The 19,900-nt window shown below is 41.0% G+C and overlaps 2 protein-coding genes across 5 annotated transcripts in view; one reads left to right on the top strand and one right to left on the bottom strand.

Moving 5' to 3' along the window:
- ANLN (anillin actin binding protein) overlaps nt 1-15,510 on the bottom strand; it is a 70,402-nt gene extending 54,892 nt beyond the window's left edge. For all 4 annotated transcript variants that reach the window (XM_010361134.2, XM_030932550.1, XM_010361135.2 and 1 more), the window contains exons 1-3: nt 15,272-15,510; nt 8,686-8,839; nt 5,710-6,024 (exon numbers count right to left, since the gene is read on the bottom strand). In XM_010361134.2, the coding sequence (XP_010359436.1) occupies nt 5,710-6,024; nt 8,686-8,839; nt 15,272-15,289 (487 nt within the window). In that variant the 5' untranslated portion in view covers nt 15,290-15,510. The remainder of the gene's footprint in view (nt 1-5,709; nt 6,025-8,685; nt 8,840-15,271) is intronic.
- The window catches only part of KIAA0895 (KIAA0895 ortholog), a 65,222-nt gene continuing 60,563 nt past the window's right edge, over nt 15,242-19,900 (top strand). The window contains exon 1 of the mRNA XM_030932555.1: nt 15,242-15,349. Within this exon, the coding sequence (XP_030788415.1) occupies nt 15,242-15,349 (108 nt within the window). The remainder of the gene's footprint in view (nt 15,350-19,900) is intronic.

Below are 19,900 nucleotides of genomic sequence, written 5' to 3'. Positions count from 1 at the left end.
CTCCTAGGCTAAAAACCTGTACAGCATGTTACTCTACTGAATACTGCAGGCAACTGTAACACAATGGTAAGCAAACATCTAAATATAGAAAAAGCACATTAAAAGTACATTATAATCTTATGAGACTACCATTGTATATGCAGTCCACCACTGACTAAAACATCAATATGTGGTATATGACCATACAGTAGCCCAACCCTTATCTTTAGTTTCACTTTCCCAGTTTCCTTACCAGCAGTCCACTGTTGTCTAAAAATATTTAATGGAAAATTCCAGAAATAAACAATTCATAAGTTTTAAACTGCACACTGTTCTGAGTAGCATGATGAAATCTTGCACCATCTGACCAGGATATGAATCCTTTGTCCAGCATATCCACACTGTAGAAGCCACCCGCCCCATAACCACTTTGTAGCCATCTTGGTTATCAGATCGACTACTAGAGTATGCAGTGCTTATGTTCAAGTAGCCTTTATCTGCTCTAATGATGTCCCCAAAGCACAAGAGCAGTAGCAGTGATGCTGGCAATTCGGATACGCCTAAGAGAAGCCATAAAGTGCTTTCTCGAAGTCAAAAGATGAAAGTTCTCGACTTAATAAGGAAAGAAAATATGCTGAGGTTGCTAAGATCTATGGTAAAAATGAATCTTCTATCCATGAAATTGTGAGGAAGATAAAAGAAATTCATGGAGTTTTGCTGTCGTACCTCAAACTACGAAAGTTATGGCCACAGTGTGTGTAAGTGCTTAGTTAAGACGGAAAAGGCATTACATTTCCAGGTGGAAGATGCACAGAAAGATGGTGTGAATGATGGCAATCGGGTTCCGTACTGTCTGAGGTTTCAGACATCCACTGGTGGTCGTGGAACATATACCCAGCAGATAAGCAGGGAGACTACTGGATTCTCAAGTTTCTCTTACCTTAGAAATAAACATACTGGCAAGGCGCAAAGGGCCCAAGCCTGTAATCCTAGCACTTTAGGAGGCCGAGGCAGGCAGATCATTTGAGGTCGGGAGTTCGAGACCAGCCTAATTGACATGGTGAAACCCCGTCTCTACTAAAACACAAAATTAGCCACACGCGGTGACAGGTGCCTATAATCTCAGCTATTCGGGAGGCTGAGGCAGGGGAATCGCTTGAACCCAGGAGGTGGAGGTTGCAATGAGCCAAGATTGTGCCACTGCACTCCAGCCTCGGTGACAGAGCAAGACTCCCTCTCATAAACAAACAAACATACATCCTGGCAAGGAGTGGCGGGCTCACACCTGTAATCCCACCACTTTGGGAGGCCAAGGAGGGTGGATTGCTTGAACTCAGGACTTCGAGACCAGCCTTGGCAATATGGCAAAATCCCATCTCTACAAAAAATGCAAAACTTAGCTGGGCTTGGTGTTGCACCTTTAGTCCCAGCTACTTGGGACACTGAGGTGGGAGGATCGCTAGAGTCGGGGAGGTGGAGGAGGTTGCAGCAAGCTGAGAGCATTACCACTGCACTCCAACCTGAGCGATGAGGCGAGGCCGTCTCAAAAAAAAAATAAACATCCCCTCATTGATATACATCCTCTTTAACTACTGGCCCTCTTTCCCTACACAATATTCACTCACCACTTAACTCACTCAACTGACCTTCTGCCTGTACCACTGCCCCGAAGTTGGTTTTGCCATTGTCACTAGATGCCAGTTCACACTTTGCAGGCTTTGTATTTCTTGACATCTCTAAAATATATCACTCGCTTTCTATTTGTGACATCATTCTCTACTGTCCTTCCTGGCTTATCCTTCACAGTCTTCCAACTACCAAATATCTCCATTTGGCTTGCCCGCAGATATCCCAAATAACGTATCTGAAGGTGAAATTGCCCTGAACATATTCCTCCTCATCTTAGGAAAAGACGTCGCTAACTATCCAGTCACTGGGGCCAGGAATCTGACCTCTTCCTCCCTTCTCCCTCATCCTCCACCATCCCGTCATTAGGTCCTAGAGTCTGTTTCCTATATGTCTCAAATCCAGCTTCTCCTCTTCATTTCCACAGTCCTTCACTCTTTGCAACTAGATTATATTTTACTTTATTTTATTTTTTGAGAAAGAGTTTCGCTCTTGTTGCCTAGGCTGGAATGTAATGGCACGATCTCGGCTCACTGCAACCTCTGCCTCCCGGGTTCAAGAGATTCTCCTGCCTCAGCCTCCCGAGTAGCTGGGATTACAGGCATGCACCACAGAGTATAGTCACAAGAGCTAGAGGTCTTATTAAGCCCATTCCTAAAACATGACAATAAAACTGTCATCTGCTGATAGGACAGTGCTTATTCTAGGGAAAATAACAGAAGTATATAAAGGATATTGCAGGGAAGGTGGTGGTCAGTGAGGCTTTTCTAGAGGAAGAGACTCCTTAAGCTGGACTCTAAAGGACAACTGGCTTCAGAGAATGGAGATAATCTAGTCAGAAAAACAAAAATGTATGGAAAGCAGAGGTAACATGAGCAGAGTGTGTGTATAAGTAGATCCTATTCTGGTGTTTAAAGCAAGCGGTAGAAAAGTAAGAGTTACATTTTTTTTTTTCCATTCTGAATGTGTCAAAATAGAGAGATACGTTTGAAAAAGCAGCAGGTCCAGATTGGAATTTAATCAGTTGATGGGGAGGTCCTGGGAGAGTTTAAAGCAGAAGCAGGCAAGTGTTTTAGAAAAATCACGCTGGTGTGAGAATTGAGGAGGGACTGGACAGGGCAGAGGTTTGAAGCAGGAAGAACAGTTAGAAGGCTAATATTATAATCTAGGTGCAGGCAGGATGCAGTGGCTCACATCCCAGCACTTTGGGAGGCTGAGGCGGGCGGATCACCTGAGGTCAGGAGTTCGAGACCAGTCTGGCCAACATGGTGAAACCTTGTCTCTACTAAAAATACAAAAAATTAGCTGGGTGTGGTGGCATGCGCCTGTAATCCCAGGCGTAAGCAGCTTAGCCCTAGGCCCTGTTTTAGCTAGTCCTCAATTTTTTTTTAAATTTCTTATTTCTTTGTTGTTGTTATTTCTCAATCTTGTTCAGTGTCCAAAACCCACATCTGAAGTCAAGTCCTACCTCTTACCTCACCACTACTAAAATAAATAGGTATTAATTGATACCATAGACTATGCTATGTGCCAAAAAACATCAGGTGGCTGGGCGAGGTGGCTTACGTCTATAATCCCAGAACTTCGGGAGGCCGAGGTGGGTGGATCACCTGAGGTCAGGAGTTCAAGACCAGCCTGGACAACATGGCGAAAGCCTGTCTCTACTAAAAATACAAAAATGGCCAGGGGGGGTGGCTCACGTCTGTAATCCCAGCATTTTGGGAGGCCAAGGCGGGCAGATCACGAGGTCAGGAGACTGAGAGCATCCTGGCTAACCCAGTGAAACCCCATCTCTACTACTAAAAATACAAAAAAAATTACCCAGGCATTGTGGCGGGCACCTGTAGTCCCAGCTACTCGGGAGGCTGAGGCAGGAGAACGGCGTGAACCTGGGAGGCGGAGCTTGCAGTAAGCCAAGATCGGCACCACTGCACTCCAGCCTGGGTGACAGAGCGAGACTCCATCTCAAAAAAAAAAAAAAAAAATTAGCCAGGTGTGATGGCATGCGCCTGTAATCCCAGCCACTCGGGAGGCTGAGGCAGGAGAATTGCTTGAACCTGCAAGGTGGAGGGTGCAGTGACCCGAGATCATGCCACTGCCCTCCAGCCTGGGCAACACAGTGAGACTCTGTCTCAAAAACAAAAACAAAAACAAAAACAAAAAAAATCATCAGGTAGGTCACAGGAATTAAGAGCTCTAAAGTCAAACCATTGGGATTTGCATTTGAGCCGGCTAACCAGGACAGGTTTATTAGCCTGTATGAACCCAGTTTCCCTCTTCTATAAAATGAAGATAAAAGTGGTCTCAAGATGGTAAGAATTAAAAGCTATTAGAATAAAAAAGTTTACATTAAAATAAAAAAGATTTGCAATGCCTAGCATTTTACATACTGTTTGCTCTTGAGCTTATTATCATCGCTGTCAGAAAACATAATCTTAAACTCTCTGCTAATTCTTATCAAAATTTCAGTTAAAAGAAAAGAATTGATACGTATGGAAGGCTGCCTGAAATATATGTAGTCCATCTAGTTTAATCCAGTCTAAAATATCTGTCATCTATCCAGCCCCATGCTTCAGATCACTTGATCTCAATTCTGGCTATGCATCAGAAGTACCTAAAGAGCTTTAAAAAAAATAAGACAAAAGCACACCTTGGGGCTCCACCACATTTCTGAAATTCTAATCCTATGGTCTATGTGATTCTGATACAATCAGCCAGACTGAGAACCACCTAAGGAATGCTTCCTTGGGTGAGGCCCAGTAGCCACTGAGCTGCCTGCAAGCACCGTGGGGTCTACCTGCACTGTGCTAGCTCACTATAGAAATGCTTCTACTGCCAGGCGCGGTGGCTCATTACTGTAATCCTAACACTTGGGAGGCCAAGGCAGGCGATCACTTGAAGTCAGGAGTTCGAGACCAGTTTTGACAACATGGTGCAACTCCATCTCTACCAAAAAATACAAAAAAAATAGCTGGGCATGGTGGCACGCACCTGTCATCCCAGCTACTCGGGAGGCTGAGGCACGAGAATCACTTGAACCTGAGAGGCGGAAGTTGCAGTGAGCCAAGACTGTGCCGCTGCACTCTAGACTGGGTGACAGAGTGAGACTCTGTCTCAAAAAAAAAGAAAAGAAAAAAAGAAATGCTTCTACTGAGCTTGGAGCCAGGACATCTGCCTACCTTGAGAAACCTTATAGGTTTATTGGCTCCCACCAGGTCATATTTAAGGACACATGAAAGAAAGTTCTCTCAGGTCTTAGTGCCAAATCTCAAGTCTTAGTGCCAAAGATAGTTCTGCTTTTAGCTTGTTAGTCATGCAACTGATAAGTGTTTCATGTCTTCACATGGGCCACTAGCAAAAGGAAGACTTTACAGTCTGCATTTAATAAAATGACTTTACTTTTCCCTTCTTTGTTTTTCCTTCCCGTATTTTCTCTTCACCTTGACTTCTTTACTTTTCTTGTTTCGTAATACAGATATTTTTATAAGTAATCTCAAGGCTTTTTTTTTTTTTTTTGTAACAAGGCAAGAGATAAGTGAAATTGATCATAGCGTAAATAACTCTGTTGCATAATTGTTGCTTTACTTTTCAGGTACCCCTTCTGATGATAGGCTCATGAAAGGCAAGGATCAAGTCATTTCATTCGTTTCCAGCACTGTGCATAATAATATACTTTGTAGTGCTCAATTTATGTTTTTTGACATTTTATTTCTCCCCTACCGAACAGCATTGCATACCTTAGTCCCTCAAGTTTATTTAATTATTGAATCCATGAAATAGGATTTCTTTAACATGGAGCTGAGGGTCAGCAATGCTAATGACACGTGCAGTTTGTTCTCAGCTATTTTTCGTTGCAGATATTAAGGTAATGCATAAGATCAGGTTTCTACGAACTAGTCCAAGAAACTCATTGTGATCTACTTCAGTCTAAACAAAACCAACGTATACTACTGGTAGACAAACCATTTGCAAGCAAAGGATACTCAACATATAGATAAAACAAAAGCATTTACTTTTCATGAGTTAACGGATCAAATGTTTAACATACCAAACTGCATCTTATTGGAACAGATGTATGGGCCATACCATCTATACAATTCATACCTGTCATATCATCATTATCCCAAAGGCGCCGTTGCTCCGCAAGTTTTTGCATACGTGTTTTAACTGAGGAGGCTGCAGTTGCTTCCAATCTTGAGTTCAGCCCTCTCCTCATGCCCAGCAGTGATGCCGGGACAGCCACAGAATCACTGACGGTATCTGCTGCGTGTGGCTGCACCTGAGGAGACACAGGACTTGGAGAACAAGATTTTGCAGATGATGACTCAACTGGTTGTTTATTTTCCAAATTAGAAACTTCTACTTCAGTGTTGTCAGAACAGCGTTTTTTTGATGGTGATGGTTTCGTACAAGATTTCTCTACATTAAAAAAGAAGAAAAAAGACATTCAAAATTTGCAATATCTCACAGCATGAAAAACTTGAGGGTAGATACTTAACAAATTAATAAAACATCACCCCTCCCTATTATTTTAAATGATTTTAGTTACAACCAGAAATATGTAAAACCCCATTCTCTTTCAGCAACTTAGAAATCTGATATGAAAGATCTTTTCAAGCAAACATAATTTATGGTATAAAAACCTTAATGAAAAGATATTTAGAGCTAAGCTATGGGGGTGCAAAGGCATAAGAAGGATGCGATGGACTGTGGGGATTTGGGGGTAAGAGCGGGATGGGAGCAAGGGATAAAAGATTACAAATATGTGCAGTGTATACCGCTCAGGTGATGGGTGCACCAAAATCTCACAAATCACCACTAAAGAACTTACTCATGTAACCAAATACCACCTGTACCCCAATAATTTATGGAAAAATGAAAATAAATAAAAGATATTTAAATAACATTTTCAAAATATATGCGTAACACTTTATATAGTGTTAAGACAATAGTAAATAAAAAGTGCATACACACAGAATAAGAAAGCATTCTAACAGATTTTAAAGATTATACAGCCTAATCACCTCACTTTCAAATAAGAAATACCAAGCCTAGAGAAATTCAGTTACCCACCTAAAGTCACACAGCTGAGCTGAGTGTAGAAACCAGGTTTTCTGGTTTTGAAACTTTCTTTCATGGAAAATAACTAATAAGCATGGTTAGAAGGGCAATTGGCTTGAGGTTTAGGATTACGACAGGAGACAGAAAAAGTGACTGAATTATCTGGTCAATACCAAACAAATTCACCAGTACAGATATTTAACATTTCATATTTCAAGCTTCTATGAACACCTATAAAATAAATGAAAAAGCCCTAAAATTAAAAAAAAATTATCATAACCATAAGGCATATTATTTCTAACTACAACTGAGTTTCAATATATCTTCTGGAAAATTAATATTTTAAAAGAATGTACATTTCATATTAGGACAGTTTCATCAATTGCCTAACCAAATGTTCTGGCAGTGACCAAAGTAGTATCAGGAATAAATCATGATTGCTCTTGTTGACATCAACCTAAGTCAATATACATCATGAAACTTTCTAATCTATTTTTTCCCTACTCTACTTTTTTGTCTCTTTTTTCTTTTTTTGAGATAGGGCCTCACTCTGTCACCCAGGGTGGAGTGAAGTGGTGCAATCTCAGTTCACTGCAACCTCGACCTCCTGGGCTCAAGTGATCCTCCCACCTCAGCCTCCCGCGTAGCTGGGACTATAGATGTGCCACCATGCCCAGCTAATTTTTGTATTTTTTGTAGACAGGGTTTTGCCATGTTGCCCAGGCTGGTCTCCAACTCCTGAGCTCAAGCACTCTGCCCACCTCAGTCTCTCAAAGTGTTGGGATTACAGGCGTGAGTCACCCCACCTGGCTCTTTTTTCTTTTCTTTTCCTTTATTTATTTTGGAAACTTTCTAATGTTTTGTAACTCATTTATGGATCTATTTACTATGAACACACCTAATAATTTTTGAAAGTGTTCCTGCTTTAACATGCGATACCATCTGGAAATACAGAATTATTCTAGTTTACAATTATCTAAAACAGTAAATGTGAACTTCTACCTAAACATCAAAATATAGTTTTGAACTTCTATCTAAGCATCCAAACACTAGTTTTCAAATACATAGCACTCAATAGTACAAACCCATCTCACAGGGAAAACAGAAGATCCTGGACTAGGGACAGGCCCCTATTTTCCTGGCTGAATACCATATAATATGTAATGTATTTCCTTCACTCTCCCTTCAAAATGGATAAATGTATGAAAACTAATTCTTGTTCTATGACTAGCTTCCAAAATAACTGAGCTAGCCCCATGTACTCTTCTCTTTAAAAAAAAAAAAAAAAAAAAAAAAAAAAAAAAATTGGTTTTCCCTCTGTAATTTTTTTCTATATTTTATTTTACAGTGGTATTACAGTATTTTACAGTCATACTAAGGAAGATTATTATCTCCAGACTATTCCACACTCCAGGAAAAGACTAAGGAGGCTGGCTGATGCTGGCTGGGAATCCCAGGACTGAGGGAAGAGTAAGACTACAGGTGAGTTTGTGTTTGTGTGTGTGTGCTTGTGTTTAATTCCACCACTTCTGGAGATTTAACAACCTACACTTTAGAGTTGGTTCAGCAAATAGAGGGTGAAAAAGGTTCATTAAATGTCAAGCACTGGCAGTGTGCCTTCCATTGCCTTGCTGGTACCAGAGACACCATCCACACTCTGTGGCCAGTTGTTCTGCCACCTCTGGGATAAAAAACTACACACTACTGTAAGTATAAATGTTACCCTACTCCTTTATTTTTCTTCCCTTGAAGTTTTAAGGATAACTTCAGATTGGAGAAAATAAAGTTCAATCAATTAACTTGAAATATTTGTTAGAAGAAACTGTTCCAACCCAATGGGTTCTAGGCCTAATATAATAACTCTGAAATAGAATAGAAGGCTGTTATTTCCCCCAGAGGCTGTTACATTTGTCTCCCAAAGAGCTTGGTTCTTCTATGTGCTAATGAAGTGTCTGGGGCTTGTCTCCTTCAAAAGAAAAAAAAAAAGCAAATGTTATTTTTCCCCACAAAGTCTATTACCTTCACCACCAGAAACGGGCTGCTGGTTACTTGCTTCTGAAAGTGGCTGTCTGGCTCGCTTAGCATGAGTCATAGACCTTGGAGCTGCTGTGGGTCTCTCAGCCATTTTTCTCTGAAGATTCTCTCGCCTGGCACGGGTTCGCTCCAGCAGTTTCTACACAAATAAATGTATCAGTGTTAAAACGCAAGTTTAATCAAAGGTTCATAAAATTGCAGTATCTTCTAAAATCACCAATTGCCACATAGGATGACAGTTAAACACACTTCAAAAGTGAATCCTAAGCAATTACGTCAAGATTCACTAAATGAGCACCCCAATGTCATAATTATTATAGGAACATTACAGGGGAAATAAAATGTGTAAAGTTACTTATATAAGATTTTTAAAGGCCACAAATTCTTTCTGCTTTCATCAGAAGACAGAATCTATTTCTTTACCCTTGAATCTGGGCTGGCCTTGTGATCTGCTTTGACCAATAAAATACGGACAAGTGATATTGTGAGACTTCTAGGCATCAAGAGATTTTACAGTTTGGGGTCTCTCTGCCACTAAGTGAACATGCCCAGGTTAAGTCTATTAGAGACACATGGCCCAGCTGATGGTCAGTATCAACTGCTAAACATGTGAATAAGGCCATCCTAGACTACCCAGCTCCAGATAATCTGCGAGATCACTGAAGATTCCTGCATGACCACTGGAGAGACAAGCAGAAGAACAGCCCAGTTGAGCACAATACAAATTGCTGACCCAATGAATCATGAGAAAATAGAGTATTGTTTTAAGCTACTATGGTAGGCAAAATAATGGTCCCTCAAAGATTTTTTGTCCTAATACCCTAAACCTCTGAATATGTTGCCTCACAGGGCAAAAGAGACTACTGATGTGATTAAGAATCTTTAGATGGAGATAATTCTGGATTATCTGGTCAGGCCCAACATAATCACAAAGGTCCTTACAATGGAAAACAGAGAGGCAAGAAGATGAGAGTCAGGGAAAATATGACAATGGAAGCAGAGGTCAGAGTAATGTGATTTGTGGCTTTGAAGATGGAAGAACGGGACAAGCCAAGATATGCAGATGGCCTTTAGAAACCCAAAGTTAGGAAAGAGATTCTCCCCTACAGCCTCCAGAAGAAACACAATCCCGCTGACACATTGATTTGAACAAAGTAAAATCCATTTCAGATTTCAGAGTGAGACCCTGTCTCTAAAGAACTGTAAGATAATGAATATGTTATTTTAAGCCACTAAATTTGTGATAAGTTGTTACAGCAGCAAAACTAATACAGACCCTAAAATCTGGGATGGTGGTAAGCAGCAAGAGATAAATAACATATTGGTCCTTTGAAAACATAAAACACTTCCTAAGAGGAAAGAAAAACAAAATAGTCTTATGTTTTATTTAATTAAATATTAACATATAATAAAATGGTTTTAAATTGAAATCTTAGCCATTGCATAAAGTCATGAATACTCCTTTCTACTCCAAATCAACTGATGTTCCTATTTTAAGTCAATTTAAGTAAATCTCAAACACAAGACCCTGTGAAACAATTCATTTTCTTTCAAATGCACACAACTAAAGGAGGTATGCAGATTATTACTACTGCCTTGCATACTCAGATACAGTAGTTAGTACAGGCTGAAAAATTAAATTCCATTTGACTCTTTTTAATTCCTTAAAATAGAGTAACAATTTTTTAAAAATCTGAGTACGTAAAAGAAACATGAGCTAAATGTGAAAGAAGGCACACTCTCTACTCTTCTTAAGAATGATTTCTCGGTGGCTCAAGCCTGTAATCCCAGCACTTTGGGAGGCCGAGACGGGCGGATCACGAGGTCAGGAGATCGAGACCATCCTGGCTAATACGGTGAAACCCCGTCTCTACTAAAAAATACAAAAAACCAGCCGGGCGACGAGGCGGGCGCCTGTAGTCCCAGCTACTCGGGAGGCTGAGACAGGAGAATGGCGTGAACCCGGGAGGCGGAGCTTGCGGTGAGCTGAGAGCAGGCCACTGCACTCCAGCCTGGGCGGCAGAGCAAGACTCTGTCTCAAAAAAAAAAAAAAAAAAAAGAATGATTTCTAATTTAAAGTTCATTGAAAAAAATGACACTAAATTGAAATGCTCTAATCACAGAAAAACTAATTTATGAACCAAATGGCTTCCAGAATACAAGACCTTCACCCGCTAAATAAAAGTCCTTCAACAAATTCAAGAATAAGCATATTGTTTCACAAATCCATATATATCTGATAATTTCTCCCATGATACAATATGAGAACTAAAAATAAAATACTAATCCTCTCAATCAACTGAAAAACTCCCTCTTGACGAAGGGGACCCCAGAGAAACCTTAAAAACTGAGTTCTCAGCCATGATGGGACAGGAGGCTGCATGCACCTTGTTATACCCCTCCTTTTGCTGTTTAGACACAATAACTGATGAGCATTAATGTTAGATAGAGATCATAAGACTGAAAGAAGGCTCTTTGTAGCAATAAGATATCAAATTATAAACAGGATCAAGCCTGGGCAACAAAGCAAGATCCTGTCTCTGCAAAACATACAAAAGTTAGCCAGGCCTGGTGGGGCACACCGATGGCCCCAGCTACCTGGTGGGTGGGGTGGCTGAAGCAAAAGGATTACTTGAGCCCAGGAGTTCAAGGTTTCGGTGAGCTGTGATCGCTACCGCACTCCAGCCTGGGTAACAGAGTGAGACCCTGTCTCTAAACAAATAAATAGGACCTAAGGCCATGCCAGGCAAGGGTTAAGTCACAAACTCCCTACACTTAAAAAATAAACTGTCTTCTAAATGCCAAAGCTTTTCTTTTACTCTAGTAGCTGAACAAGCACTGACCTCAAGATAAGCAATAAATATTAAAATAATTGCAGCTCATCTGCCATCGGACAATGACTAACCCTCATGCTCCATAAGCTACAACTACAGCTTTAATTGGACAAGAGATTGATTTCGATAACTCTCTCTCAGTAAGAAGACCACCAACCATGAATTGGTTCTGGCCAGTTTACAGAGGCTGCTCACTTGAATGCCTTCATGTCTCCACCTCACCTTTTGACATATAGGGCCCAACTGTAATGTATTTACATGTTAAGTCTTCATTCCAAAGTGAACATGGGATGCATGTAACCACATGTTTGCTCAGTACCCACCCATCGGGACCCCTTTTGTAAATACTCATAGCTCTGCCTATAACCTGTTGAATATGTATACTTGGCTAACCCTTCAGGCATAAATCCCTGTTCCACCTTCTCCTCTCTTGAAGTGCCTGTTTCCAGTCTCTGCCCGAAGCTAGTAAATATGTTTTCCAGCCTGTCAGGATGGCCACACTGTAGATTGTAACCCTTTATAAGAAAGTCTCTGCTGGGCACAGTGGCTCATGCCTGTAATCCCAGCACTTTAGGAGGCCAAGGCAGGCAGATCGCTTGAGGCTAGGAATTTGAGACTAGCTTGGCAAACACGGTGAAACCCCGTCTCTACTAAAAATACAAAAATTAGCCAGGTGTGGTGGCGCACGCCTGTAGTCCCAGCTACTTGGGAGGCTGAGGCAGGAGAATCACTTGAACCTGGGAGGCGGAAGTTGCATTGAGCCAAGATCGCACCACTGCACTCCAGCCTGGTGAGAACAAGACTCTGTCTCAAAAAAAAAAAAAAAGAAGAAGAGGAAAAGAAATAATGATTCCTTTCTAAATTAATAAATTTGTGATTTTTCAATTGCTATATCTATCACTTCCCAGATACAACACTAGCCTAATTATATTCATTCATAGACATGCCCACATTCCATTCTGGTCAGTTAGAACATTTGTGAGTCAGCACAGCTTCAGTTACCATGAGCCGTATGTCACAACGAAAGAATGTGATTTTGTCATTCAAACATATATGAATGTTCTATTGCTTACATTAGATTCAAAAATTCCCAGATTAAAAAAAACAATTAATAGATATGCAAAAACTGTTTCCTAATCTGTGAAATAAAGCTATAAACACCAAAGGTTATTAATTTAAAAGAAATTATGTATCTGAAATATATAAACTCAATAGCTCAATAAATGTAAGTAGCCCTTCTTTATAGTATATCAGGAATTTTAAAACTCTTTTAAATACAAGGCATATTCCTTGAAATATCACACCTTTCTTCCAACAGTGTAGGCATTAAAAAAAAAAAAAACTGCAATAACATATTCAAGAAGATAGCCCACATGAATGAATCTCAGAAAACTGAAGCTTATAGTGCCTGAACAACTTTTGCCACATGCACCCCAAAGTCATTTCTGACAAATTTTTCTAGGAGATTTCACTCATTTCCTTGCCTTCTTTAACAGAGTAGACTCAATATAAATTAACTTCTTCTTATTTTCAATATGCTCTAGCAGCTCTTCCCCAGGGACTTTCATTTAATTCTGGAAAATAAGAGAAATTCTACAATAAAATATGCTTCTGTGAAGTATTTTAATGACAGCTTTTTCTCTTTCAAGGTTTTTATAAAGAAAGTTCTGGATTGGTAGACTTTACTCTGGGTTTCTTTGTAGTATTCTTGTACTGGGATAACTATCACCTGTGAGCAGAGCTTCCGACTCTTGATGTTATGAGTAGTGAGTTTATGGTTTTGTCACCTGGGCGACAGTGCGAGACTCCGTCTTAAAAAAAAAAACAAAAGAGTGCCAGAACAGTATCAGCAACAGCAGGGAGGAAGGGCGATGCAAAACAGTCTTGTTTGAGGAAAAGAGAGTTTACCATGATTTGGTAACTAGAGTTACCAAAACAATTAAGCCCTAATACCCTGGCGTTAATGTAATAGTCTTATTTCCTACGTTTGCAGGGTGGCGTTGAATTATCCTTGGGAGAACTGAGAAAATAGTCTCCCAATTTTCCTGTGTACCATAGTCTCTCAATTTTCCTAAGTTTCTGAGAGGAAACCCTGGTTGAGAAAGTCATTTTATACTAACTTTCAGTCGATAGACAAAGAACTGTACCAGTAGCTTATTTCACTGTGCAAATGTTATAAATGCTATAATTAAGCACCCAAGAGTTGGAATCAATTCAAGTAATTCATTCATTACCTATTAAGGAAAAGACATCTAAGCTGTTTTTCCAACGGCAAGTGATCTAGTTTTTCATAAAATAAACCATACATATTTCTGAGCACATTCTAAAATGATCTCAACAGGTAAAGTTTCTTTCAATTGAAATTTGTACTACCTTCAGAATGACATTTTTAAGTAAAATGAAGTGCAATTTTCAGCCAACTTAAAAATACTTTGTTCCTGTCTGTTACTTAGGAGGACATATAGGGCTAAGGATTTAAGGAATCCTGTTCTAGTTTAGATAAAATACACTCTTTTCGACCTCAGTGTAAGTGAAAGGTATCTGGTGTATGACCAGCCCTATTTTAAGGCTGATACAAAAATATGCTCTCGGTTTTTCTATTAGAATCTTTAAGGAAGGTGAAAAAAATTGATGTATTTGTCCCAAGATGATTAAGAATTTGAAACAGAAAAATAGATTATGTCATGCTTGAATATAAGTAAACTCTAATTGCTGAAACCTGTAATTAATATCTTACACATAACTTACAGAATTATAATTACATCTCCCCGAAAGAATTACTACTCTTCACAGAATTGAAGTTTTTGAATCAGTGTAAACACAGTTTTAGGTCCACTTTGCAACACTCAAAAACCAACAGTTTGAAACTTGCACAACAGCCTGAAGAAAGAGGAACTGTCCTGGAATAAAAGGGAGTGGACAACTGGCAACAAAACACTCCCGAATGTGACAACGCACAGTCTCCACAAAAGCTAAAATCGACACAATAACGATGTAACCCATACGCAATCTCAAAGGAACAAGATGAAATAAGTACTGTAATGATATGCCCCATAAACACCGAAAGGTTTATTTCTTTGCTCTAAAATCGTGAGCTGATAGTTGTGGTCGACACACTTGCACTGTTTCCTTTCAATTAAAATGTCAGTCCCGGGTATGAACTTCTTCGCTAGATAGCTGAACAATGGGATATCAAGGTGCAGTGGTTTCTAGCACCTGCTTATTTTAACGTTTTGCTGTCATGTCATTAGCATCTCCTCTGCGAGCTGAGTGAACTCCGCAAATCACACATCCCACTGCCTTTCCCGGGGGCAGCCGCACTGAGTCACCCGCCCCGGACCCCGCCCTGCAGAGCATTCCAGCTGCTTCCAGCAGGACCCGTTCCGCAGGCCTGCGCCTCACTCTTGCTGGGCCAGGACTGCAGAGGGACATGGTAAAAACGGGGGCTGAAAGACCTCTCACTACCGCCTTTTAGGACAGACTCAAAGCCTTCCTCCCTGAGTTTTATCTGTAGGACTGGAACAACAAAATCTCAGAGGAACCCACCAACCACAGCAGGCCGCAGCCTCGGCTCCTGCTCTGCATCCTCAGCCAGTCCGACCCCCGCCCGCACACACTGCGCACGCGCACACACGCGCCCTCCGCCCTGTGGGGGTTCGCCCAGAGGTTGACAGAGGAAGCGGGGTTGGGGCCTAGAGCGGTGGGTCATGGCTGGCTGCACCCGCAAACTCACTCACCTCGGTAAACGGATCCATCGCCCCAGGCGTCGGACTACGAGACGATGGAAACGGTGGTTCAAATTCAGGAAGAGAAAAGTGAGTCTCGGCTCAGTGTGTCTCCTGGAAAAAACCAGGAGTCTGAGGCGGGGAAACACTCCCACAACCAGCTGTCCTCTCCTCTCGGCTTCTAGTGTCGGACTCGGCCTCTGCAGCCGTTCAAATTTGAATTTCAGCGCCGAGCCGCGAGCATGCGCGCTGGGCGGAGCCGGGGCGCCCTCTCCCCGCCCCTGCTCTCGGTCACGTGGCCGCGCCGGGCCCAGTGGTTCCCAAGGGCGGCCCCGCCTCCTTCCCGGCCCTCTGGCAGCCCTGGCCGCGGGATGGAGGGGGGCAGCGGGGCGCTTCCTGCTCTCCAACCGCGTCGGGTTCTCGGCTCCACCCCCAACAACCACACATTCCACTCAGCTTTAAGGCGATTGCTTCACACCAACCGCGTTTGGGCGTTCCCGCCTTCCTTCATTCCTCAAAAAAGTATTAAGACCGGGAGTAGTGTCGCTTGCCTATAATCTCAGCATTTGGGGAGGCTGAGGCTGGAGGATCACTTGAGCCCAGGAGGTCATGGCTGCAGAGAGCTGTGATCTCACTACTGCACTCCAGCCTGGGCGGCAAAGTGAGACCCTGCCACAAAAAAGAAAACAGGATTAAGACCCCTTGTGTTGGCCGGGCGCGATGGCTCACACCTGTAATCCCAGCACTGTGGCGGGCGGATCACGAGGTCAGGAATTCAAGACCAGCCTGGCCAACATGGTGAAACCCCGTCTCTACTAAAAATACAAAAAAAAAAAAAAGATAGGCGTGGTGGCGCGTGCCTGTAATCCCAGCTACTCGGAAGGCTGAGGCAGGAGAATTGCTTGAACTGGTACACAGGAGGCGGAGGTAACAGTGAGCGGAGATCACACCACTGCATTCCAGCCTGGGCTACAGAGTGAGACAGAGAGCCCTCGTGTTTCAGGTGCTCCTAGCCCGTGGCCTTCAACAGCTTTGTTTCCTGGGTCACACCCAACTCCTAGTCCCCAAAAGGGGGACTGCAGGCCTGGCCCTCAGAAAAGGCAGGTCTGGTGGGTCCCCGACACTCTTAGCCAATGCAATTAAAGCTAAAATAAACAGACTGTGTGAAGCGTTCATGCACAGTTTTTTATTTTAAATTCCATCCAACTGTGTACAGTGTTAGAGCGGGAGGAATTCTGACAAGCCCTCTGTCTAGTTCAATCCTTTTACAGCTGAGATAAGGGACGCGCGCAAACGTTAAAGGAACTGGTCCAAGGAAATGAAAATCCCGTTCTCAGCTCATGATCCGTTTTCCACACTAGCTGAGGCTGTATCTCCTGCTTATTTTTTGTACAGTACCCCAAATTGTAAGATAGATTACATAATTTCTGTATCAGATTCATTTCTTCTATAACAAGTCTGTGCAGGTAAAGATGACAGTTCTTGATTTGTTCATCTGAAAAGTTAAGAGTGACTGTCCATGAGCTGAACAAAACAGAACTATTCCTCCCAACTAAGTGGTTTCAAAATGTATAATAACATGTCCATCTTAGCAGTCAGTCAATGTAACAAAAAGTATTTACTAATATTTTTAATTTGAATTTTTGTATGATAGATTGTACGTAACCGAAATCAGGGCAAGGGGTAAGGGAAATATTGCTTGGGGTCAGGGCTCCACCCAGTTAGCCAAATCGGTTAACCCATGGGGTTGTTTTTTTTTTTAACCTTTGTGGGGAGTCATGGACTCCTTTGAAAATATATTAAAACTGACCCTCTACCTAGAAAAATGACCATTTAATCATGAACTATTTAACAGGATTTTGTGAAGTTGATGGACACCAGGTCAAGAACTTCTGATTTAGCCTGTTAGTATTTTAGTTTACTCATCTGTGTAACAGGAATAATCATCTGCCCTGGTTTCCTCAGAGTTGTTAGAAGGGGCAGCTGAAAAATGGAGAGACATAATCCAAAAATATTCCATAATAAGACACTGTCTGAGTGTGTAGTATATGGAATTATTAGTATTTAACCCAGAATGTGTTATTTATGAACAAAGGAAAAAGATACTTGAATTTTTTTCAAGTGTGACAGGAAAGAGGTGTATGTATTTGGGGTGTGTCTGTGTGTGTATGCATGTTTTAAAAAAGTTGGAAAATGAGTCATTAGAAATTTATGTAGCTGTTGTGCCTTCTGGCTATCCCTATGAGCCTTAGTTTCTTTATATCTACCTCAACTAGATTCCAGTGAGGACTAAAAGAGGTAAAGCACTTAGCATAAGATAGCTACTCACAACATTTAGTGTATCTTCCCTCACCATCCCACTATCCCACTATGTTTTTGGTTTCTACCTTTATAATGATGATGATAGTAATAATGGCAACCATCACAATTAAATAACTCCTAAGACTAAAACACTTACTATGTGCCAGAAACTATGGTAGATATTCAAGTCTACTCTCCTAGGGTACTACAATTGTCTCCTACCATACCTCCTTTCATTCTTAACCCCTGGTAGTTCATTCTTCAGTTTCTAGGCTAGAATGATTTTTATCTTTTTAAAAATTGTGTTATATAACAAATAACAAAAAAATTATGATATACAACAAAGATGTGAATAATGAAACATAACCATATACCAGCCACCTAGCTTAAAAATAAAACATCCCACATGTAATTGAAGTCTCCTGTGTGTCCCTTCCTATTCTCATTCATCTTCCCACTCTTCTGGGGTAAAACTGTCTTGATTTGATGTTTGTCATTCCCATAGAAATATGTATACTTTTATCACATCTACATATATATATCCACAACAATATCTAGTGCTTTATATATAAATTTTATTTTCAGGATATATCTTTCTGCAACTTTTTTTGGCCCAATAATATCTTTATGGGATTTATCCTCACTAATAACTATAGCTGCATTTAATTCATGTTCACTGCTAAATTATATTATACAAATATACTTGTAATTTATGTACCCATTATCCTGTTAATTGCCATTTAGCTTATTTCCAGTTTTTCATTCCAAAGATCCCATGATGCCATGACTATCCCTTACATGCACATCCAAAACTTTCTCTAGAGCAGTATACCTAGGAATTAGTAGCTTATTTCAATATTATTACCAGATATTAAAAATAAACTGCTCTTCAAAATGGTCATAACAATTGATACTCCAGTCAGTAGTATATGCCCCGGCTGCTGCTCTAGTTCCTCCCCAATATGCGGGTACATTTAAAATTTTGCCATTCTTGTTTGAGTGCCTTTCTTTTATCACTAGTGAAGGTGAACATGATTTTGTATTTACTGGACTTTCAATTTTCCTTTTCTGTGATTTTCAACTTTATATCCTTGCCCATTTTTCTGTGCAATTATTTGCCTTTTTCTTATTGATTCATAGGGTTTTTGTTGGTTGTTTACTATTTTCTGGTAAAATAAACTTTGTTGGTTTTTTGGCTTGCCGATTTTTTGGTTTGTCGCTTGTCTTTTTACTTTATGATGTCTCAGATGTACAGAAGTATTTAATGTAACTAATGATACACACACACACACACACACATACACACATACATATACCATATATATTTTCCTTTAGGGTTTGTGTTTTTTATGCCTTAAGAAATCGTTCCCTCTCCTGAGATAATAAAGATGTTCTGCTGTACTTTCTTCTAAATATTTTAAAGTATGGCTTTTCATGGTTTTGTCTTTAAACTATCTGGATTGATCTTGTTTTTTATATGAATAACCAGTTGTCTTAGCAGCAGTTATTAAATTGTCCATCCTTTCTCTCATTGACCTGTAATGCCACTTTTATAATATATCAACTTTTCTCTTTTTTTTTTCCCCCTGAGACACTCTCTCTCTTTCGCCAAGGCTGGAGTGCAATAGCCTAATCTTGGCTCACTGCAACCTCCGCCTCCCGGGTTCGAGCAACTCTGCTGCCTCAGCCTCCCGAGTAGCTGGGACTACAGGCATATGCCACCATGTCTGGCTAATATTTGTATTTTTAGTACAGTCGGGGTTTCCCTATGTTGGCCAGGCTGGTCTCAAACTCCTGACCACAAGTCATCCACCCACCTAGACCTCCCAAAGTGCTGGGATTACAGGCATAAGCCACCATTCCTGACCAACAGTTTTTTATTTTATTTTATTTTATTTTTTGAGATAGGGTCTTGCTCTGTCACCCAGGCTGGAGTACAGCAGCACAATCATAGCTCACTGCAGCTTCAAATTCTTGGCCTCAAGCAATCTTCCCATCTTGGCCTTCCAAGTATCTGGGACAACAGGTGCGTGCCACCACACCCTGCTAGTTTTAAAAATTTTTGGTAGAGACAGGATCTCATTTTGTTGCCCAGACTGGTCTCCAACTCCCAGCCTCAAATGATCCTCCCACCTTGGCCTTCCAAAGTACTGGGATTACAGGTGTAAGCCACCATGTTCAGCTTCAACTTTTTATGTACACGTAGGTCTATGTCGGGCTCTATTCTGTTCCACTGGTCTGTCTATTCCTCTCCCAATATCACACTATATTAGTTATGTATGTTGATATCTGGTAGGGCAAATTCCAATTCGACTTGGATTATTTTGCCTCATTGTTCTT

The sequence above is a fragment of the Rhinopithecus roxellana genome, chromosome 6, assembly GCF_007565055.1.
Source record: "Rhinopithecus roxellana isolate Shanxi Qingling chromosome 6, ASM756505v1, whole genome shotgun sequence".
Classification (NCBI taxonomy): Eukaryota; Metazoa; Chordata; class Mammalia; order Primates; family Cercopithecidae; genus Rhinopithecus; species Rhinopithecus roxellana.
The sequence above is the reverse complement of the archived record's forward strand: the minus strand, read 5'-3'. Positions and strand labels throughout refer to the sequence as shown.